At 40.4% G+C, this 23,872-nt stretch overlaps 1 protein-coding gene across 3 annotated transcripts; it reads left to right on the plus strand.

Annotated features, from left to right (window-relative positions):
• The first annotated feature begins 4,880 nt into the window (after positions 1–4,880).
• On the plus strand, positions 4,881–23,536 carry LOC143885337 (protein NTM1-like 9). Of its 3 annotated transcripts, none has more exons than XM_077389466.1 (7): positions 4,881–5,290; positions 5,478–5,755; positions 20,386–20,763; positions 21,028–21,363; positions 22,245–22,709; positions 22,796–22,877; positions 22,976–23,536. In XM_077389466.1, the coding sequence occupies exons 1-7, from the start codon at positions 5,116–5,118 to the stop codon at positions 23,257–23,259; spliced, it is 1,998 nt and encodes a 665-aa protein (XP_077245581.1). In that variant the 5' UTR covers positions 4,881–5,115; the 3' UTR covers positions 23,260–23,536. The 3 variants fall into 3 exon arrangements, with proteins under 3 accessions (XP_077245581.1, XP_077245583.1, XP_077245580.1); XM_077389468.1 differs by having other exon boundaries at positions 21,118–21,363; positions 22,961–23,536; XM_077389465.1 differs by having other exon boundaries at positions 4,882–5,290; positions 22,961–23,536.
• The last annotated feature ends 336 nt before the right edge of the window (positions 23,537–23,872 follow it).

Genomic DNA, 23,872 nt, shown 5'->3' on the forward strand with positions numbered 1-23,872 from the left:
AATGAAACTCACAAGATTTGAAAGGTTTAAATATGTTTTAGAAGTGATCCTATGAGTCTTAGATGCTAAGTTGTCATTTAGTTCAAGAACCGAAAGAATTGAGCAAGTTTGTTCGTGGTGTGTCTCTAGTAAAGTCCTAGCATCTTTTAATGCTTAATTTCAACTTCTTTTAGATATTTACAGCATGTTTTATTAAGGTTTGATCATGATTAAATCATTTGTTTACATACATCATTGATTTTAATCACTTAGCATTGAAAAGGTATTGAAAGCACACAACACAACATGCAAATTTCACTAAAAATGCTCAAAATTCAAAAGAGTTAACTTTTGGAGTTGAAGACCAATTATCGGGCAGGAATGATGCATGTGGTGGTAACTCCCCATACCTTCCATTCTCGTAACCAAGTAACGAGTCTAGATTTCTAGTCAATTATGGGTCCTAGATTCCTCATCTAGGTGGCGACTCTGTCACTCTCTTTTGCGTGGAATTCGGATTGCCTTAGTGATCCCAAGTTCATGGAAAAGATGAATTAAATCACACCTCGCTAGGCTCGGCGGCTTACCCCTGCCCTTATGGGTACTGGGTTGCACGTTTGTTTGCACCCTATGGCTTGGTTGCTGCCTGCTTGGTTGGGTAATTAAAATCAATAATAAAAAGCACACGCCATTCGCGTGGGTACGAGAGACCAAGAGAGAGCGTGGCGGTTCACGCCCCACCCCTCTTTGGGGATCGGGTCCCACAAACCCAAGCTGTTGTGACAAGAGGGTGATCATTGCCTCTTAATTTAGTTCTACACGTATGGTCGGGCACAAACGACTTCACTAACGCACAGGTCATATGATTAGTACCCGTTATATGCCATTTGCAACCCTCTACCTTGCATCGAACGGCATACTTCTTCGGTGTTGACTTTGACCTCACGAACATAAACCTCTGCCGAATAGCGTACTCTTTGACAACCTTTTTGAAGTGTTGCATATTAGAAAATATTGCCCCAACTGTTAACTGCTTAAACTGAAGATTATTAGTATCTACATCATGGGCCCCAACAAACATCCCATCTGCTTTCATTGGCCGACTACTGTCAGTCGGAACCGGTTGAAATCCCTCTCTGATAGGAGAACCCCCTCTGATAGGAGAATCCGCACTGAAAGGCTGAGCGCATGGACTAACACCGATATTTCCATAATCGTCATTATCATCCTCCTCCTCCTCCTCCTCCTCATCATCATCATCACTACCATCGTCATTATCATCATCATTTCTTTCTTCTTCTAAATCTAAACCCCTCACACAGAAACTGTCTTCAAAAACATTACTGAAGTCCACTTCAAGATCTCCCACATTTTGGAAGTCATCGATACCTCCACTAACATGGTTGCCATACAAATCACTTGCCAATGTTTCATTTAAGTCAATTTCAGACCTGCATAGTTCGGCAATATATAATCAAGTTGGATCCATATGAATTATAAATTGAAATATGGAAGTATTCAAACATTGCCAAAGAACTACAATACCTTATGACAGGTTCTGCTGGAGCACCTCTGATCTCTTGACTTACACATCTCCCATCAAATTCACTTTCGTAGTCTTTTTGCAAGTCCACTTCAAAACGAAGACGTTTTTGGGATGGAATCAAAGTAGAAGGAATGTTACGATTAAGAGAGGGTCTCCTAGTGCAGAGTTTGTTTGGGGGAAGCATTGACGAATTCAAGGAATTAATACATTTGTCATTTATGCTCTTAGTTATGTATATCATCACAGAATTGAACATGTATCTGTCAAACATCCTTAACATTGTTTGGAGGACATCATCATCATCGACGTCGATTAAAGTGACTATATATGGTTCCACAACATATTGACATTTTATCGCTAGTAAAACCTACCTTTCTTTAACACCAATCCTTCTTCGGATTGCAGCTTCAAATTCGTCGAAATTGATTCCGTGGCTGACAGATAACAATGTCTTCTTCCCTCTTACGTATTCCCAAGAAACATCATCCTTCAAATCTCCATCATAGTGTAAAAGAAGAGAAACCATTGTTTCGGACATTTTTATAAAATTCTAAATAGGGGTTCTAAACAGAGTTGTTGGTAAAAAGGGATCTTCATATCTTCTTGAGGGGTATTCAAGTGTACACAATGGGTTACCAAGTTCATAAGTGGGGTTATGGACTCTAAAGGGGGTTTTACTACCTCAATGGGGGTTTGAAAGTCAGTCCACAAGGTGTTCTAAGAGATTATCAGCTACTTAATGGGGGATTCAAGTCCGTACGGAGGCTTCTGTAAAGGGTAATCAAGTTGCAAATTAGGGGTTTTCAACTCTCTACACAAGGGGAGTTACCAACAATGTACAAGGGCATTTCAACACTCTCCAAGGGGGTTACCAAGCCTCTCCGGGGGTGTACCAAGTGTTTATCTGGTAAATAAATGGGTTATAAAGCAGGGTTACAGAGATACTTGAAGCAGAAGCCCTAACTAACCATTTTGAAAGGGTTATAAGACAGGGTAATCAAGCAAAATAAATACAGGGTTATTACCCACAATAATGACATGGTTCAAATACATTAATACAACCACAAATCCTAAGAGAGTAGAGAAGCTACTCGCCTTTAATCACCCTTCGTCAGTTTCAGGCGTTAATGGAGAAATCTGGAAGAGGTTGGCGGTCATTTTTGGTAAGTGAAAAGTAAGAGAGAGAAATTTCTACTATAAGTTGTTTTTTTTTTAGTAAAAGGGGAATTACCAAGAATATACAAGGGCTTTTCAACCCCCTCCAATGGGGTTACCAAGCCTCTCCGAGGTGTATCAAGTGTCAAAACAAGTTTATCAGGTAAATATATGGGACTTACCAACAGCAAATAAGGGATTATCAAGTGCTAAAAATTGTGATTCATGTACAAAAGGGTTTACATAAACCATCTATATTCGGGTCATCAAACACTAATACCAACTTTATTAGTAGGGTACCAACTCTATAAGAACGGTTTCAGAGATAATAGAAGCACAAGCCCTAAGTCACCATTTTAAAAGGGTTATAAGATAGGGTTATCAATCACAATAAAGATAGGGTTATCACACACAATACAGACAGGGTTATTATCACACACTAAACACAGGGTTCAAACGCATTAATGGAAGCACTAATCCTAAGAGAGTAGATAAGCTACTAACCTTCACTTACACTTCGTGGGTTTCAGGTGTTAATGGAGAAATTTGCAAGAGGTTGGCTGTAAATTTTGGTAGGTGAAAAGTAAGAGAGAGAAAAATCTACTAAACGTGTTCTTTTTGCGATGAGGGGTATTTGGGTAAAAAGCCATGTCAGAAAAAGGTGTTTCGACCTCCGTTCACAACTTTTCAAATGGGTGTCACCCATTCACTATTTTGTTATTTTGGTGTCACCAGTTGACAATACTTTCTAAAAAAATCTAGAACCATCCAAGAAAGTTAAACCAGACACGTGTCTTACGGCTACTGGTACGGCCTCGAATGTGAGAGAATTTTCTTCTTTGTTAGAACCATGGATCCGTATATTACAAAAAGAAAAAGTAATAAATAAGGTGAGAAGAAAACGCCAAACGACCATCACATCGTAATGAGTAATGTCATCCTCTCCAACATCAATTACTATTGAACTAAAAAAGAAATATTCCACTAACCTTCGGCGAAGATTCAAACGCCTGCAACGTCATTACCTAGGGCCCACATAACCTCGATGACGATTTTTCATCCCTTCTCATTGAATATAGGGCAGTGATATTACTCCTATGTCCTATACCCCTTTTCTAGCATACTACCGGTACACCATTTCCAAACCCCTCTCTCCCCGTTGGTGAGACCAACAATTAATTTGTTGAAAGGTAGTCCTACCCATATTTTTCAAAATGAACTGTACGGCTCACACCACAGGATGATCTAAACCGTCCATTTAATGGGTCAGTACATAAATGGGTTGCGCCTCAAAATCTCATTTCCATAGGATAGTCCTAGCCCTCCGATCTAAAGAGAAACTGCATAGTATGGAAACCACTACTGATTAGAGGGTTGCGATCATCCCATAGACATGATTTTTTGGTCACAACCTATTTACATTGCGGCCCATCAAATGGACGGCTTGGATCATCTTATAGTGTAGGTCGTTACGTAACAATGGAAATAGGTTGTGCTACAAAATTGTTTCCACAGGATTTAAACAAATTACTTGTTCAGCCTACCAAGCGTTCATGTTAGGGGAGAGAAAACTGGTAGTGTTGTACCTGGGGATTTTAGCCTAGACGGGGGAATATTACTTCTTGTATTAAATTCCCAAATGCAGCTCCTTATTTAAGGCTGGCAATTTCACCCGTGAAACCGGGGATCCGCCACACCCCGCCCCGGACTTGGAGCGGGGATGGGGCGGGGACTTAAAAAATTCTCCGAAGCGGGGATGGGGATGGAGATGGATCGGCCCTGCCCCGCCACCCTTGTTTTACTATGCAAGCCATTATTAATATCCTTTTATTTTAGTATTGTTTTAGTGTTTTTAAAGTTAATAGTAAATATATTTTTTATGCTAGTGATACTGGCACTACCATATTTTGATAAGTGCACAAATACGGCTTGTCTTTTTCTTTCTTTGGGGGTGTTAAAAAGCTTTTTTGAGGTGAGAATTTTTGTGTGAGGCGGGGATGGGGCGGGGGACTGGGAATGGTCCTTCCGGTGGGGACGGGGAATGAAACATCCGGCCCGGCCCGGCCCGGCCCCGTTGCCAGCCCTATCCTTATTCATTTAGCTTGGCAAGCTCTCCCTGCAAGGAGGCATTCTCGTAATTTGCAAGAGAACTGGGGTTGTACTTCCGACGCGGTATATACACGCATTAACGCGTTTATGGGTCCATAGCTTTTAACGGTGGCCATCTCCGACAATGAACGAACTTTCCCTTGCTTTTCTGCGAAGTTTCTGCTCCTAGGGTTTTGGGTTTTACAGGAAGATAGAAGCTGAGACGTTTTTTCGATTATTGTAAACAGTTCTTGTTGTTGTTCTTGTTTTCCTGACGTTTTTTTATTTTGTTAAAGAATTTCTTTGCGATCTTTCTCTCCTTTTTATTGTGTTTTGTTTTGGAAAAGATGGCTGTTATGTCTATAGAATCTCTACCAGGATTCGGATTTCATCCGAGTGACGAGATGCTTGTGAATTTCTACCTTATGCGGAAGATCAAAGGTCGAAAACAAGACGTGGAGATGATTGGCAAGGTGATTGCCGAAATAGACGTGTGCAAATGTGAACCTTGGGATCTACCATGTATGTATTTTATTTTCTTCAAATCTATCTTTCATTTTTTGTGTCTTGTTTTTCTTCTAATTGGTTCTTCTTTTCTATTTTCCTAATTTGTAATTCCAATTGGGTTTATAAAGTAATGGGCTTTTATTTTCTCTCCTTTATGGTAATTGAATGATGTTTTATACTTACTTTTTTTTATGCTGAGCAGGCAAATCGCTGATTAGATCAGATGATTTGGAATGGTTCTTCTTCTCTCCTCGCGATCGGAAGTATCCAAACGGGAACCGTTCTAACAGGGCAACGAACGCTGGTTACTGGAAAGCAACGGGAAAGGATCGAGAGATCAAATCCCGTGGCTTGCTGATTGGTATGAAGAAGACCCTTGTTTTCTACCGAGGGCGCGCTCCAAGCGGCGAGAAGACTGATTGGATCATTCACGAATATAGGGTTACTGATAACAAGCAGGATGCTAAAAATGGTGGGCAGGTGAGACTTCACTTCAGTTTTCATTTTTTTTTTTTGAGCAAAATTAGATCTTGTTGATGCTTTGATGGTAGTGAACTCCAAATGAGCTTTATGGTGGATCTTCGTTTCAATTGTTTAGAATTTTAATTCAAGCAAATCTTTGTTTTAGGTACTTGCCATTGTATTTATAGCATTCAAGAATATTCGTTTCTTCTTACTAGTGAAAATAGCTAATCATCTTTCTGGATTGCTAAACTAAGTTTGTCCTAGGTCTGTCATGCAGATTTAACTATTTGGTTCTATCTGTTTTGGGAACTAAAGGAATTTTAGATGAACTTGTCTTACGGGATATCCTCGCCATCTAACACATGCATCATGAGACATATATAAATTTCTCTTTAATTGTGGCCCAAAGTTGAGTGAGCATAAAATCTGAAGACAATTTACATTTCTAGAGCTCAAATGCATAGGCATGTGTGTTGAGCCTATCGCTACATCGACCAGTAAGAAGACAAGGTATCATTATACTAAGCAAATGGTCTAAATGGGAATATGCATAAAATTGCCGGTCTATAGGAATAAGAGTAATAGGGCAGCAGTCTAGTAGTAGTTGTCGTCATTGTCATCATCACTATTGTTGTTATTGTTGTTGCTATAGCACATTTTGCCAATAACTTACCATTAAATTTTTTTTTTTTGCCGATAACATATTATGGCATTTGTTTCTCTTTGTTGATGGTTACTTCCATATTAGCTGTTAACTCTTTCCTGAAACATTTAGAGACTGTTTCCACAAAATGACATCATTTTGGCAGGAGAATAGCCAAAACTGCAGAAGCTAAACGACTCTCTACAGCCTTGAAGAACTTGTTCGGACATTGTGTTGTTTCCATCCAACATTTCATTTTTTTTCTTTATTGTCATAAATGTATCTTTTGAACACTGCTTGCTACTCAGTTTGAGGCCATAATAATTACTAATCACTGCCTCTACTTGCATTGGACAATGCCTCCTTACTGGTAAAATGGGGCATTGTTTTTTGTTGTAGTAACTCCTGATTATGAATTTTTGCCAACCACTGTAAGTTAATCTTGGGACGGTAGTTAATATCCGATTGATTCTTCGCTTGAATTTTTCTGGCCACAAGCTGTTGTTGGGTGCCCTGTAAAGTCATTTTGAGCACATATATTTCTATTAGCACCTACATTGTTGGGATTGTTTATTATGCCCCCCCCTCTTTAAGTAACGATTATCTACTTATCAATTTTCAACAGATACAACCGAGCTCTCCTAAAAAATAATAAAGAGCAGAAACAGCTGCAACTTTTGTTAGATTTGACTTTGATTTTGATAGTTTTTTTTGTGCCATTTGCTTTCCATTGTTGTGCAACATTTTGTTTCTGTAGTTGCATTGAATGTAGATTCAACTTCTAACAGAATCCTTTTGCTGCTTTCTATTGATTTGGTAATTTATTTCCACAAGTCCGGGAGGGCTCATTTTAAACAGATTCCCCTGGAACCTTATCTCCAAAATTTGGCTTTTTTGACTCAACCTATGAAGTTTGGGTTTGGATATATGCCTCAGTAGTTGCATCATTAGTCAAAATAGACTTCGGTGCAGGGTGTGGCATATTGGTGGCTCACTAAGTTATGGTCTTAGAATTAGTTACATAATATAAACACCCTCTCCACTCTCACAATGCCTTGTAGCTCTTTGTATAGCATGGAGTTGTTCCATCTGCACATTCCTCTTAATATTTACACCATCGTGTTTTTTTAATAGATAATTAGAAACAACGAATATTGGAATCCCAATTTTCTTATCTATAAAATAATGTTCAGCAATAGAACCTGAAATCTTCTAAACAGAGATTATTATCTAACCAAAACTGTGCCTTTCAAAAAAACAAAAAAATCTAACCAAAAGCGTGTGACCAATATTAGAAAATATTAACAAATCTATTATCACATTTTCAGAATCATATGATTACTTTAAATAGGTAAGATCATTTTGCTTCAATACCATCTTAGAAATTTGGTCAGCAACATTAACTAACTATTCTACCCATAGATTCAAGTAAGTTGTTCTAAAGTTGGTAGTTTACGACATTATTAATTTCTCTCTCATGGATGTACCCTATGCATGCATGCACACCATCATAGGGTCATGGTTTTGAGTGTTACCATTATGTTAAACTCTAAGGCAGCAGAGACATAATCACTCTCAAGAATGATTTGAAATGTTAGAGATGACTATATTGCTATGCTGCTATGCCGTCTTCTGGCGATGTCTAATAGTTTGTAATGAGAAATTTTTTGTTTAATGAGATTTGTGATGGGGCTGACCTCGTGGAGATAGAAGTGCAGGCCCCTGTTTCCCATTTTGACTAAGTTAACCCATGATTCTTCATATGCCTTGGTAGGCGTTATAGAAATTGGTGTAGAGTTGGGATGATGTGATTGGTACTTGCTAACATGAACTGTAGATGGCTTAATTTCCTCCTTTTGTATACACATGATAGTCTAGAATAAATTATTAGCAACCTGTGCCTTCATTCTAAGTACACTGGAAATAGGTAAAAATGGAAAAGTTGAAAATTTTTCCTAATTGCTTTGTGCAGTTGTCTGATAATTAATGTCTAAGGAGCTTTTTTTTTTTGGGAAAAATACACTTAGACCCCCTGTGGTTTCTGACACATTCAACTTAACCCCTAATGTTTAAAAGTTACAAATAGATCCCCTGTGGTTTCAATTTGTGTACGGTAGACCCCCTCAGTTGACGGTTCGTCCACAGATTGAAGGGTTAGGATGATCCTATGGAGCTGATTTTTTGGACACACCCTATCTATGTTAGGGCCCATCAAATGAACGCTTTGGATCATCCAAACAATGTGGGCCCACTGTGTTTTTGGTAGTGTGGGCCCGAATCCAAACACTACCAAAAACACAGTGGGCCCACATTGTTTGGATGATCCAAAGCGTTCATTTGATGGGCCCTGACATAGATAGGGTGTGCCCCAAAAATCAGCTCCATAGGATCATCCTAACCCTTCAATCTGTAGACGAACCGTCAATTGAGGGGGTATACCTTACACAAATTGAAACCATAGGGGGTCTATTTGTAACTTTTTAAACATTAGGGGTTAAGTTGAATGTGTCAGAAACCACAGGGGGTCTAGTGTATTTCCCCCCCCTTTTTTTTTTTTTTTGACAGTATGGTTAACATGGAAATGGTGTCATGGTTGTGTTGTTCTATGTGTTCGGGCATTAGATCTTATTTCCCAGGCTTTATTCTTTTTCTTCTTTGTTCCTAAAAGAAATAACAATGGTTTAGTTTCAGCTTTGTCCATTTCTTGGGTGTGGCTTCTCTATTGCAAAGCCTTGATATCGTTAAAAATGTGACTGTATTATGTTCTTATTAAATTTGGAAATTGCCACAGTTTCTGATTAGGCTGAAATGAGATTCATTAAACTTATTCGTGGGGCTCTTATAAATATTTGGAAAGTGCAGAACCTTTTCATTTTTTTTAATTGATGGTTTCAGCTCTAGAAAACCCTCTTTCTGCAAGAAGGATGTCCAAGAGTTCTTTGAAGATCAGAAATATTTGGACAGAGGAAATCTGGCAGCGAAAACAACAAAGTCTATATATCATTCAATTAAAAAAAAAAGAAAATCCTATGCCTTATTCGTTCCTGTTAGATGAATAGGTGTATTTTTCTAACTTTCTTATTATTAAGTTTAAATATAATTGGGGCGTGAGCTAGAGAAGTCTAATGACTCTCTTCTCTCGTGGATTACCCCATTCTCTCTTTACAGTTTCTTCTTCTCCATTCTTCATTCTCCATGTGGCCATCTAACATGGTATCAGAGCCATGTAGATGAACCATCCTATCTCCACGCTAACCTTAACCCTTGCTTGCCGTAACCCTAACCCTAACCATCCACTACTTGTCGTAACCCTAATCCTAACTGCAATCCCCTCTCCACCTCATGCTTGATACAGCCCACCCTACTCCCTTCTTTTCCTTGCCGTAACCCCACCCCCTTCTACGTAATCCCCTCCCCAGCCCCTCTGCTTGCTACGACCCACGCTACCCCCGTCTTTTCCTTGCTGTAACCCCACCCCCTTTTACATAATTCCCTCCCCAGTGCTTGCTACGGACCACCATACCCTCTTCTTTTCCTTGTCGTAACCTTACCCCCCTCTATCTATACACCTTGTCGTAACCCTCATCCCTCCCCAGTTTGTCGTAAACATCCCCCCACACCCCCGTAATAACCCAACCCAACCCAACCTGAGTTGCCGTGTAACCCCTCATCCTCTTCCTCCTCTTACCATTCTGTTTGAATTGTGTTCGTTTCTTTTCTCCACCCATGACCCTTCTGAGTCGTGTTCATTTCTTTTCTCCACTCATGACCCTTTTTTTACTGCAGTGTAGACGGGTAGTTGTTTCTTGCTTGTTTCTGAGTAGTTTGGGGGTTTCGTCGTATTCATGGTGATATTAATGGTTGTTTGTTGGTGGTGATAATTGGTATATTGTGATTGTTGATCGATGCTCTTCATGAGCCCCTTTTGTTTTGATGATATTGCTGGTTTTTGTGAATGGTGCGTGAGTTGATTGTCCTTTCGGATTGATTTGTCGTAGTTGTGATTGATGGTTGGTGGTGGTATTAGTGGTTTGATGGGTTGGTACAATTGTTGGTGAATTGATGGTTGGTTGCTTCATGATTGTGGTTGTTTCTTGGTGGATTGTGTTTGTTGTTTCTTTTTTTTTTATGCTTCATGGTGGTAGTCTCTTTATGTTGGTGCTCGTAGTTTCTTGGGATTGTGATTCAATTATATTTGCGGTGGCCTGTTATGTGGTGGTTGGTGACTTGGCTGACCTTGATTCAGTTTTTCCTTTTGTTATTCGCCGTTTATCTCATTCAATAATTGTCCTTTTGTTATTCGCCGTTTATCTCATTCAATAATTGTTTATGGAACCCTCTGAGACATGCTTGGCGTCAATGAATTCCTTGAAAATTGATGGGACTTCTTCTTCTTTGACACCTAGCTATTCTCATGCGGAGGCCCCGTTACAGATGACATCGATTAGACTACATCGATTAAACTGGATGGGAAGAATTATCTTCCTTGGAGGCACGCCGTACGTACTTACCTACTTGGTCGTGGTAAAGGACAATTTCTAGAGAGTGCTCCTCCAGCCGCCAAGGATTCCACCTTTGAGAGATGGGAACATGGGGATGCTGTGGTTAGATCCTTTCTCTGGAGTTGTATGGATTATTAGGTTACGGCAAATATGATGTTTCTTGACTCATCCAGGGAAGTTAGGGAGTATGTTGCAACCTTATATTCTGGTGCTGATTTTGTCACCTGATTGTGTGACCTGTTCTCTGACTGGTTAGGATTTCAGCGTGGTGGCCTGTCTCTTTCCGAGCATTTCAATTCATATCAGACTCTTTGCCAGCAGTTGGATGTGCTTATGCCCTTTACTTTTGATCTAGTTGTTCTTAAGTGCTGCCAGGAAGAATAGCGCGTCGTTCGATATCTGGATTCTTTAGGGCCTGATTTCTTGCAGTTTCGCTAGCAGATTTTTGGTTCTGGTAGCTTACCATCACTTCAAGAGACATTTTCTCGGGTTCAGCATATGAGGGTCACACGACAACAAATACTATTCTTGATAGCTCTGCCCTTGTTACCTCTTATGGTATTGATCGTGGCTGTGGTGGTCGTGGTCGTGGGTCTCGTTTTTGTAGCCACTGTCGGTTGGAGGGACACATCATTGATTACTATTATAACTTGCACCCAGAGCTTCGCTCTTCGAGGCCTACTGCTTCAGTTGCTACATCTGATGGCTCTGGTTCTGCTCTTGCTACTCCTACCCATGTACTGCCTCCTGATCAGATGGTAGTCAGCCGTGCTGAATATGAGGACTTTGTGCGCCTACGTGATTGAGGCAAGCAGCCTACTGCCACCTTTGCCCAGCCAGCTAGCTCGTCTTGTTTCCTTTCTCGTCCATCCTCTGAATCCTGGCTTATTGATTTAGGGGCGTCGTATCATATGACTGGGAATCTTCAACTTCTTACCTATTTCAAGTCGGCACCTTCTACTGCGCCTCGTACTATTACATCAGCAGGTGGGACTACATCACCAGTCTCTGGGGTCGGTGTGGTGCCTCTCTCTAGTGGTTTTTCATTATCCTCGGTCCTTTATATTCCATCCTTTCCAGTTATTATCTGTGCGTCACTTGACATAATCTTTGATGTACTCTGTTTCATTCTTTCCTTCTTATTGCACTTTTCGGGATCTAAAGACTAGGACCAGGATTGGCTTGGGCCGTGAGATGGGAGGCTTATATTACCTAGACTGCGCTGTACTTCACACTTCTGTCGACGCTTATCAGTGGCATTGTCGTCTGGGTCATCCTTCTGCAGACAAATTACAGAAATCTCCTTTTATTACTAATTTTATTGAGTCATTTTCATGTGAGTCTTGTGAGTTGGGAAAGCACCATTGAGTGTCTTTTCCTTCGTGTGGTGATTGATGGTTGTCCAGACCGTTTGAACTTATTCATTCTGATGTATGGGGACCTGCACGAAGTACTTTTTTATATGGTTATCGGTATTTTGTTATATTTGTTGATGATTTTTCTCGTACTACATCGTTGTTTCTTCTCAAAGAATGTTTTGATGTGTTTAATGCCTTTCGTAGTTTTTATTTTGAAATTGAAAATCAGTTTCAATGTTCTATCTCTTATTTACGCACTGATAATGCCAAGGAGTACTTTTTTCGTAGTAGTGGCTTCGGTATTATTCATTAGTCTTCATGTGCCTATTCTTCGCAGCAGAATGGGGTTGCCGAGCATAAAATCAAGTACCTTTTAAATATGACTCGCACACTCATGTTTCAAATGCGAGTACCGAAGGTCTATTGGTGTGATGCAGTATTCACGGCATGTTTTCTAGGGAATCGCCTGTCATCTTCTGTACTTTATAGTCAGACCCCCTTCTCTATCCTATATCCTCTTGGTAATCCTTTCCCTTTACTACCTGTGTGTTCGGCTGTACTTGCTTTGTTCACAAGTTAGCTCCGGGATTGGATAAGTTGGACCCTCGTTCTGAGAAATGTATCTTTTTGGGTTACTTTCTAACTCAAAAAGGATACAAATGTTATAGTCCTTGCCTGTGCAAAACATTTATTTCGGCTGATGTTTCATTCTTTGAGGATCTCCTTATTTCCCTGATTCTCAGGTTACTGCGGCTGAGCCACCGAGTTTACTTTTCCCTCTACCCGAACTTGATGTTATTACCCCTACTCCTGGTTCCTCTTCCGCCAAACCTATTACGGATTTTTCCTCATCAGAACCTGTGTTAGATTCTCCAGAAGTCCCTGCTTTGCCAGTGACTAAGTTATAAATTCCATTTCGCTCGCCGTTTCGCTTTGGCCACTGGAATGGAACGTTTTGGTGTTTTGTTCGGCGTTTCGTTCGAAACTTTTCGTTCCGCTCCGGTGAGAGATTTTTTTTTAAATAGTTAAAAATATGAAAAAATCCAAAAAAATCAGAAATTGTTAGAAAAACATAAGAAACACTTAAATGAACTAGAAGACATGCTTATTACTTAAAAAACAAAGTTTATTACAACTAACACATAAAAAAGTAGAACATATAAGAAAAAAAGCCAAATACATCTCTAAATAATTGCCAACCACATCTCAGATCATCTCTAAATCTAAATCAGCATGGTGGTGAATCGTCTGGTTGATGATCATCTAACTCAACCGACTGGTAGCCCTCATTATCGCCGTCACCACCACTTCTTGGAGGAGTGCCTTCAAGGTTTGAGTCGTCGCTGTCGGCCCCAACAAATCTAAAAGGCGCTTCAATATTTTTCCATCCAATATCGTCTGGCGTTAGAATAACATCTTCATCTTCCTCAATCTCATCCATCATAACATCTATGTGATCTATACTCAATGGGTCGCTAGTGGTAGAAGATCTTCTGTTTAAGTCCATGAAAAGAATGTCCAACACAAATGAGTAAGTACTACTTAAAATTTAAACTTAAGAGGTGAAATATGAGAAGATTAATTCCAATTCAATTAAGTAGCGTACTTTTCTCGAAACTTGAGGTTGTAATGGACAAACACCAAGTCATGCAACCTCTGGTTCTCCAACTCGTTTCTCCTTGCCGAGCGGATGTGCTCCAGTTCCTTTCACATCCAGTAGCACTACAGGTTTGGCTGGGAATTCTGACAGCGAAACTCTAAGTCTGGGACGTCATTTCCAAACTAGTTCCACCATGCAACTGTAAAGTAAACAATAGTTAAGCATTTACTTGTGGAAATTTTAAATGAAATATACTTAATTAAATGAATAAACCAATATACCTGGTCCCAATCTGCTTCGGTTGCGGATTGCCATCTTCATTGCAACCATACCAATAGACTCCCGATAGTTCTCAATCTGACTGGTGATGGTGTTCTGCGTACCTTCATCAGGTACTAGGCGATTAACACACTCCATCAAACCTCGGGTGACTTCATGATGCTTAGGGCTGGCAACGGGGCGGGTCGGGGCCGGATGTTGGGGTCCCCTACCCCTTCCCCTCTGCGGGGATGGTGGGGAATCCCCCTCCCCTCCCCGCGGGGAATATCTAATCCCCTTCCCCTCCCCGCATCCTTCGGGGACAAAATCCCCGCCCGCCCCGCCCCGCCCCGCCCCAACATCACCCCCTCTTTAGTCATTGATACACTAATGCTGGGTGTCCCTAATCAACTTGATGCAATTTCAATATATAAAAATGTTATAAACTAACAATCGATAGGCTAGCTGTTAATTAAATTAGCAAGAGATTGGTATAAGGAGTTTGTCTTCTCTTCTTTATATATTGATTGAAATGCTGGGCAGCAACGAACGTCCAGATTTCACTTGTTTGCAGTGTTTTTTTACTTGAAGATTTAATAAGAGAGGGCAGATCCATGTTCGGTATTTGTGTGTGAACGATGGATGGATGGACCCATTGGACCGACAGTAGCTGTTGTTGGATGATGGGATTTCCGCACATTGCTAATTGGATTCGATCCAACTTCAATTTTAGATCATAACCCCATTTTGCTAATTTAGAGTACCCAACATCCAAACCCCATTTTGGATCATTAATTTTGGGAAATGTTATGAGCACTACTGTATTCTGATGATCGCACTCCTGGCTTTATTAAAAGTAAGGTATGGCCCGCACCATAGGATGATCCAAACCGTCCATTAGATGGTGCACACCCTAAATAGGTTGCGCCCAAAAAATCATTTCCTTAGGTTGATCCTAACCCTCCGATCTGTAGAGGTACAGAATGATCCTATTCCTCTATAGATCGGAGGGTTAGGATCAACCTATGGAAATGATTTTTGGGGCACAACCTATTTAGGGTGTGCCCCATCTAATGGATGGTTTGGATCATCGTATGGTGCGGGCCATACCATACTTTTAATAATAAAATGCAATTTATTTTGGCTACCGATGTTGGCACTACGATTTTTTGATAATTGCATACACTCACTAACTCAGCTTGTCTTTATTATTTCAACATCTGTCAAAAGGTTATTATAGTTCCCAAAATGCTCTCAGAAGCTAATTAAAAGGAAAAGACAAGCTAAGTCTATGTTTGGGGGAATCTTGTAGCCGATCCACAGAGTTTCTAGTAGTTTTCCTAAAAAAAAAACACTTAAAAATATACAAAAAAATGGCATTGATTAACGGGGCGAGGCGGGGCGGGGCGGGTCGGAGAGGGGACAACTCCATCCCCTTCCCCTTCCCCTCCCCGCACTGGGGAATTTTTAAAATCCCCTTCCCCTTACCCTTTCCCCTCTCAAATCGGGGAATCCCCGCCCCAAACGGGGCGGGGCGGGGCGGATCCCCGTTTTTTCGGGTGAAATTGTCAGCCCTAATGATGCTTAGAGAAAGTAGGACTGGAAAAGAGAGCAGTGTTAAGAAAATATCTCGCCGCATGGAGGAGACTATGAAGCTGTTTGTCCCATCTTTGGTCAATAATCTTCTAGATCGGAGCATAATCTGACTTTTTTTTCAGCCTAGCCTTGATGTTTTCTTTGACACTATCCATGGCCTCATATAGGTAACTCATCGCCAGTTTGTCTTGCTGGTCTACCAAATGCGGCACCCTCACCAGTGGCTCGCTGATGTTTAAAATATGCTTGCAGTTGTCCCAAAATTGTTTGTCCAATACTGTACTCACTATCTCTTTACTCAATTCGTGTCGAACATGCCTACTAACAGCATACTCATCAGACACGGACATCTGTTGTAGGGATTTCTTATGAAGCACCGGACTTCGTATGCTAATGAAATTTATAGCAAATGTGGTCCACGCAGGACGACACAAGTCCCTCCTACCTGTGAATTTCTATCTCATCAAGTTCAGTAGGCCTGCGTTGCTGTAGATAAGCCTTGTAACCTTTCGAGCCCTGTCAATTGTACTTCCTATTAGAGGAAACACATCCGGTTTGCCCAGGTGCTCTAAGATCAGGTCTAAACAATGGGCTGCACACGGGGTCCAGAAGAAGGTGCCATATTTAATTTCTGATTTCTTCCCAGCAGCTTTTTAACTTGTCTCACTCTCAGTTATAAACTGCACTACATTTTTCGGACCTACTTCCAAAACAATCTCATCAAATATTGCGAACAACGCATCAGCATTCTTCACTAGGCCAGATGCATTAATAAATTTTAGGAAAAACTACTACTTTAGGACAGTACACTAAAATGTTAATTAAGGCACGTTGATTGGTGTGTGTCCATCCATCGGCCTTAACGCTACAATTACTAGTTCGCTACAATTACTAGTTCTCTATGAATTCTTAACTTCTCCTAAGTAGCTGTTTACTTCTTCTACAATTTTCTTCAATATGCCCCCCTTAAATTGTGAAAAGTAGGCGCCTTCTAACCTGAGCCTACGGCATTTATGGCATCAAACATCGGCTGCCAATATGGTGAATTGGCAACATTGAAAGGCAGGTTGGCATCATAGCAAAGCATGCCAACTGCCATATTTGTCCGATCTACTGTTGCTTTTGTTGCCAAAGCACTCTTAATGCTTGGCTGGGATCCAGGGGTTGTTCGGGGTGCAAAGAAATCTCTCAACTCCCCTACAAGACCCTTATTTTTCCTCTTTGCCCCACTCTGTTCTATAACAGCTTCTTTCTCCTTACGCCTAGGCGCATGTGGTCTCATCGGTTCGTCCTCACCCCCCTCCTCCTCACCCTCTTCTTCTGCTGGCGTGGCATAAAAACTACCAACTTCTGCCCTTGCTACACTTTTCCTAGCCCTTTATTTTCTCATTTTGCCTAACATTTGCCCCATTCTCCATTTTACATTGGCATTGAAGTTTTTACATGCCGCTACTTCGCCCGGAACACCCACTAGATGTTCTTTAAACCAGGTCATACCTCCACCCTTTATGAGTTTATCATAAAGGTGCATTTAACACAGTTGACCCGGAATCACTAGGTCATAAGCCCATGCCGGGTCATCCGATCTAGCGGGTGCGGAACCAATAGATGGGGCTCCTCCAGAAGAACTCATATTTTATGTTGAAATGAAGAAAGAGATAATAAGGAAATGAAAGGAAATTAAATCAAATAAAGCTTTAACTTTCCTTGAGCATTTTGGAGGAGAGATAGTAGAAGCCTTCAAAGAGAATAAGTTGAAGGAGCCTTAGGTTGTAGGAGATAAGCCCTTGTCTTTAGTGTAGTAGAGCTTGTAGTTGTAGGAGATAAAAGCCTTTGATCTTGATCTTGATCCAAAATCCATTGGAATTAAAGCCTTTGATCTTTGTAGTTGTATGTAGGAGAAGTGGATCTTGTAGTTGTATGTAGGAGATAAAAGACTTGTAACTTGTAGTTGTAGGAGATAAAAACCTTTGATCTCTCTTATAGAAAGCTTTAAGAGGCTAAAAAAGAATGTGGGAAAGTGTTGGTGAAAGTTGTAAGAGAAGGGTGAAGGGAAGATGGTGGAAAAAGATAACTTAGAGGGCTATATATAGTGTGTTGGGTGCAAAAAGACCAAAAATGCCCAACAGCTATAAAACGGTCACAAAATGGGGGTAGAAACGTCCAAAACAGCCCCCAACGGCTATAATGGCAAAACAATATTTTTTTTTGAATTTTTTCCAACATTTCAGCAAATTCTGGACGAAACAGGGCGTTTTACCCATTTCGTCCGGAATTCCGGCCGGAACGAGTGGAATCGACCAAAATCCGGAACGGAACGGAAAATAGGGTATTCCGTTCCGGAATCTGGACCGGAACAGGAATTTTGGTGCGTTCCGGCCCGGACAAAACATAACTGATAACTTGGGCCGGTGACGAAAGTGTACAGCCGTGGTCCTAGGCAAGTATTTCATCCTCCATCTCCTCCACAAGCCAACTCTCCTTCTATGTCTGATGATCAAGGTTCAGGTACTCCTATTATTATCTCTGACTCTTCGGTTGCAAGTCGTACTCGTTCTCATACGACTGCTCATCCAATTTCACAATTTGTATCTTATAATCATCTTTCACCCAAATTTCGATCTTCTGTTTCCAATGTTTCTTCATTTTCTATTTCAAAATCAATTACAGAGGCATTGGCTCATCCTGGCTGGAAGGCTGCAATGGATGCTGAGATGGATGCCCTACACTCATATAGCACATGGCATCTTGTTCTCTTACCTTCTGGTGCGTAGGCCGTTGGCTGTCGTTGTGTATTTGCTATTAAGTATTAGCCTGATGGGACCATTGAGTGTCTCAAAGCGAGACTCATTGCTAAATGTTACACTCAGACATTTGGTGTTGATTACCAGAGACTCTCTCCGGTTGCGAAAATACCCTCCGTACGAGTGTTGATTTCTATTGCAGTTAATCGTGGTTGCCCACTCTATCAGTTGGATGTGAAAAATTCCTCCCTACATGGCGACCTTACTGCGGAAGTGTATATGGAGCAACCTCCTGGGTATGTTGCTCAGGGGGAGATGGGTTCATCAGTGTGTCGCCGTAGGAAAGCTATCTATGGGTTGAAGCAATCTCCGAGGGCATGGTTTGGTCATTTTAGTGGCCCAGTTATGCGTTTTGGCATGAAACAGTGCTCGGTTGATCATTCGGTGTTTAGCCATCACTCCAGTGCCGGATATGTTTTCTTGATTGTTTATGTCGATGACATCGTCATTACTGGAAATGATCAAGACGGGACACATAGATTGAAGGTCTTCCTTCATGAAGAATTTGCGACAAAGGACTTTGGTCTTCTCAAATATTTTCTTAGAATTTAAGTTGCTCAGTCTAAACATGGTCTTTCCCTATCACAAAGGAAGTAAACTTTAGATATTCTAGAGGAGACAGGCTTCATGGGAATAAAACCAGCATCTAATCATATGGACCCAAATGTAAGACTCCTTCCTGAACAGGGAGAGTTATTTGAGGATCCAGGCCGATACAGGAAATTAGTGGGATAGTTGATTTATTTGACTGTTACCCGACCTGATATTTCATATGTTGTAGGAGTGGTTAGCTGGTTTATGAGTTCTCCTTACACATCTCATTGGGCTGCAGTACTTCAGATTATTGGATACTTGAAAGGCACGCTAGGAAAAGGATTATGCTTTAAGAAAAATGGACATGAGATAGTAGAAGGATTCGCAGATGCTGGTTGGGCTAGTTCTCCAGCGGACAGGAGATCTGCGACTGGTTATTGTACTTTTGTAGGTGGTAATATGGTGTCCTGGAGAAGTAAAAAGCAAGATATTGTTTCCAAATATAGTGCAGAAGCCGAGTACAGAGCTATGTCATATACAATGGGAGAGTTAATTTGGCTACGTTCCTTCTTGTCAGAAATTGGCTTTCCTCCTTCAGGACCGTCACGGTTGTATTGTGATAACACGTCAGCCGTTTATATTGCCAACAATCTTGTAAAAACACGAGCGAACCAAACATATTGAAGTGGATTGTCACTTCATTCGTTAGCAGATTCAAAGAGGGGAAACTTGCACCATGTTCATTAGGTCTGCCGATCAACTTGCGGATGTGTTCACCAAAGCTTTAGGACCTGCAAAATTGAAAGATGAATGTACCAAGCTAGGAATGTATGATATATACATTCCATCTTGAGGAGGAGTTTTAGATGAATAGGGGTATTGCTGTAACTTTCTTATTATTAAGTATAAATATATTTGAGGCGTGAGTTAGAGAATTCTAATGACTCTTCTCTCGTGGATTACCCCATTCTCTCTTTACGGCTTCTTCTCCATTCTTCATTCTCCATGTGGCCATCTAACATTTCCAAGAAAAACTATGCTCTTGCTATTTTTTCCAACCAAGGATCTCCTTACATTTCTTCTTTTTAAATTTAAAAGATTCAATGTAGCAAAATTGAATATATAGAAAATTGTTAACGATCCAAAATGTTTAAAAGAACCCCTGGATGTCAGTTCATGAAGTTCATGCTTTCTTCTTGTTCCCATTCTATGGAAGTCACTATGTTGTATTTAATATTGCTGAGTTTCTGATTTCTAGGTTCCATATGTTTCACTATTCCACAGGCTTAAGTGTTCAAATCTTTACCTGTGGAATTGTTCAGGACTTTATGCCTTCTCCGCCTTGTGCAGGGTTCCTTTGTTCTCTGTCGCTTATTCGACAAGTCCGATGAGAAGATTGGGAATTCAAACTGTGATGAGATAGATGAAAAGATTGAAGGGCCCAACTATGATGAGATAGAGCAGAGTGGCTTATCTCCCACAACTACTAAGTCTTCTCCTGAGGAGGTACGGCAGGGAGGTGATGCCTGTGTGCAGTTTGAAGACCCATTAAATCAAGGAATTCCGATGTCAAATATGCAAGAAACCCCACAATCGTTGCCTGGGTCAATTGAAAAGCAACTAGTGAATATTGAGAGGTGGCTTGGTGATGAGGAGGATAAACCAGAAGACAGCCTGTGTAATAGTAATATGGCTTCTGATTTTGAAGATCACGAGGCAGCAAGTGAGGTGAGGAGATCTGTTGATCTTAATTTGAATTCCTTGATATTTTTCAGTCTTTTATCATATTTCATCTGTAAGTCATATATGGAAACAAGATAGATGCATGAGAATTTGGTGTATCTCATAATTGCTCAACATTAATTTCTGTAAATTCATGTAGTATGTTTGCTTGCATTTCCTATTCTGTATAGCACTGCATGAGCACATGAGAATGAAATTCAAACTAAAATATGTTTATTCTTGCTTCTCCATAATGATATTTTACCTCAGGTTGATACACTACTGCAAGATTTTGGGATGTTCTATGAGCCAACGTTTGGACCACTAAATCCACAAGGTTTCTCACAATTGGATTCTCAGGTGCCTATGGGGCTTGAATATCCTTGTGCGGATTCCCCCTTTTATGATTGCGATATGAGGGGCCAACAGATAGGGCTGACTCAAGATAGCAGAGTTGATCCAGATACTTCTTCTCTTCAGTCTGTCAATGATTTCTTGGAATCCGTGTTGAATAATGACCAAGATGAATATTCTTCCTTTGAAGATTCCTCCTGTCTGAAAGATCCAGTTGTTAACACTAAAAGAGATGTATTACCACATGAACAGGTGAGGAGTAATGCAAACTCGATAAGTTGCTTAAGATTCAAAAAAGAAAAAAGAAAAAAACAACAACTGGATAAGCTGCCTGGTTAGTTATGGAAATGATATCAACACTCTTGTTTTGCTAATGGCACTCCTCACATTGTTAAATAGTTTTTGATTGGCTATTGATAGCTTTGAGAAAACTGCAAGTCTTTAACTGCTAATTTTGAAAGTTAAAATGAAACAAGGAGTGACATTATTAAAGGAGTGTTGATATCATCTCACTGGATTTTCTTTTTTGGTAAGATGGCTTGAACCCATAACCTTGTGGATGCAATTCATTCTGTTTTTGGTAAGATGGCTTGAACCCATAACCTTGTGGATTCAATACTAGGCACTTTTGAACTGAGATATGTGCTCAAGCCAATTTACCTGAAAAACGATTTGCCCTCCCCCTTACAGAAAAACCAGTTTACAACATTGAAATATGTTGCCCCTAATAACATATTGTTACTGTTGAAGTATAAAAGATTAAATAACGGCAAACGGCTTAAGCTTTTGGAGTAATTCATTGTTTCACATGGTATCAGAGCAAAGGTCCTGAGTTCAAAACTCCTTGATATTAAAAATCCACATGTAATGCCAACCCAAAAGAGGGACCACATGTGCCAAGTGTAAGCCATCCCTAAAAAGAAGGGCCACATGTGAGGGGGTGTGTTAAAGTATGAAAGATTAAATAACGCCTTCTCAAACGGTTTAAGCTTTTGGAGTAATTGGTTGTTTCACAGTTACTAAAGCTAGTATACGTCTCAGTTGTTTTCCTTTCTGTTTTCACTTATAGTAACGCCTGTTTATGTATGAATCTCTTCTATGGAAGCATGATGTCATTTTTGTTTAACCTCCAGGGTGGTCCAGCGATTGAAGGTCATTCTTCTATGCTTTTATATTCACCATATAAAAATATGGGTCCATTTTATAACGACAGTGCAGAGCCAACCTCCGTTGATGATTATGCTACTGGAGACTCCCTGCAGGGCATATTCAATACTTTTAAAGAGCCAACAGTTTGGAATAATTCCACCAACAGTGGTGTTGATCTCGATGGGACTGGAGTCAAGATAAGGGGCCGCCTGTCACCAGATGTGGCAAACTCAGATAAGATTGTATTACTGGGGGGATCAGATAATACAAACGCACCTAAACTTGTGGCACAGTCAGGTAAAATCGCACATGGGCTTGCTCCGAGAAGGATTCGCTTACAAGGAAGACTTTCTGGTCCACGGAAACAGTTTATGAAACCGGTGTTCGGCAACGGAAGTGAATCAAACAGTGATGCAGATGACCATGAGACAAAATCAGCAATAACAGAGGTGAGAAGTTATGTTGTTGTCTTGTTATGGAAAATTATTTTAGAAATTTTTATTAGCTACAGACTGAAATGTCATTTACTGTGCAGACAAAAGAAATTGTTGAAGATACTGCAACCACAGACACAGGAGCATCACGGCCTATCCATGTTGATAAGCTTGACAACCATGGTACTGCAAATTCGTCAATTGACCACGTTTTGAAGTTACTGAGTATCATCTATTACTTTGTTAATAATATTAATGTCATGCAGGGTTGCTTCTTTCAGCCACAAAGTCCTCCAGTGCTGCAAGTTCAGCTGCTCTGCCCCTTGCTGCCAAATCCTCAAACATAACTTTGCTCGATGCCGACAGTAACAGGGAGATTACCCAAGAATCCAATCTGAGGTTGAGAGGGAAACGGAGAATCGAAATAGGTTACAGCCCAGAACATCCATCCGTGCAACTAGAGGCATCTTGTGCTAGTTTCTTATCGAAATTTGTGGTTTATGTAACTCTAATTATCGTCCTTGTCATAATGTTTGTGTGGGTGTGGAGGTGCTTTAAATCTTGATGTTTTTAGTGAAAAAAGACATACATTCCATACTATTTGTGGTGGTATGGAGATCTTTTGCAACTGATATTGTACAGAGAACAGACGCATCTTTCCCATACTGTTTGTAGAGTGGTATGGAGATGCTTTGGCGCTCTGATGTTGTTGTTTAGGGAATAGATATAGATTCAGTTACAGTTGGTCATGTTTAAAATATTCACTGTTGAGGGGTAGTTCATATGTATTTGTATTTGCTTATTTACATGAATCTATTAAAATTCTGACTCTTTTAGTGCCACATACTGCCTTCTGTACTAACATCTCAATTATAAAATTAACTTTGAGCGTACAGAGTTGTGTTGAAAGCTAACTACTTGTAAGTAAACATTAGTTTCTATTCAATCTCCTCGACTAGTAATTCAACTTGTCCATAGAAGTCCTGAACTCAGTTGAGAAACTGGTAAGAGATTTTTGTTTGGGCTGGGAGTGAACTTAAAGCACTTGACCCCATACCATCTCCTGGGCGACCATCTGTCAACCAAAGATCGAAGGTGGTATTGGCTTCTGAAGACCAGTGGATATCAACAAAGCAGCTCAGATAAAACAGCTTTGGAGCATCCTGAATGCTCGAAGA

The sequence above is a fragment of the Tasmannia lanceolata genome, unplaced genomic scaffold, assembly GCF_043159265.1.
Source record: "Tasmannia lanceolata isolate RefF3 unplaced genomic scaffold, GAP_Taslan_0.1 ptg000008l, whole genome shotgun sequence".
NCBI lineage: Eukaryota > Viridiplantae > Streptophyta > Magnoliopsida > Canellales > Winteraceae > Tasmannia > Tasmannia lanceolata.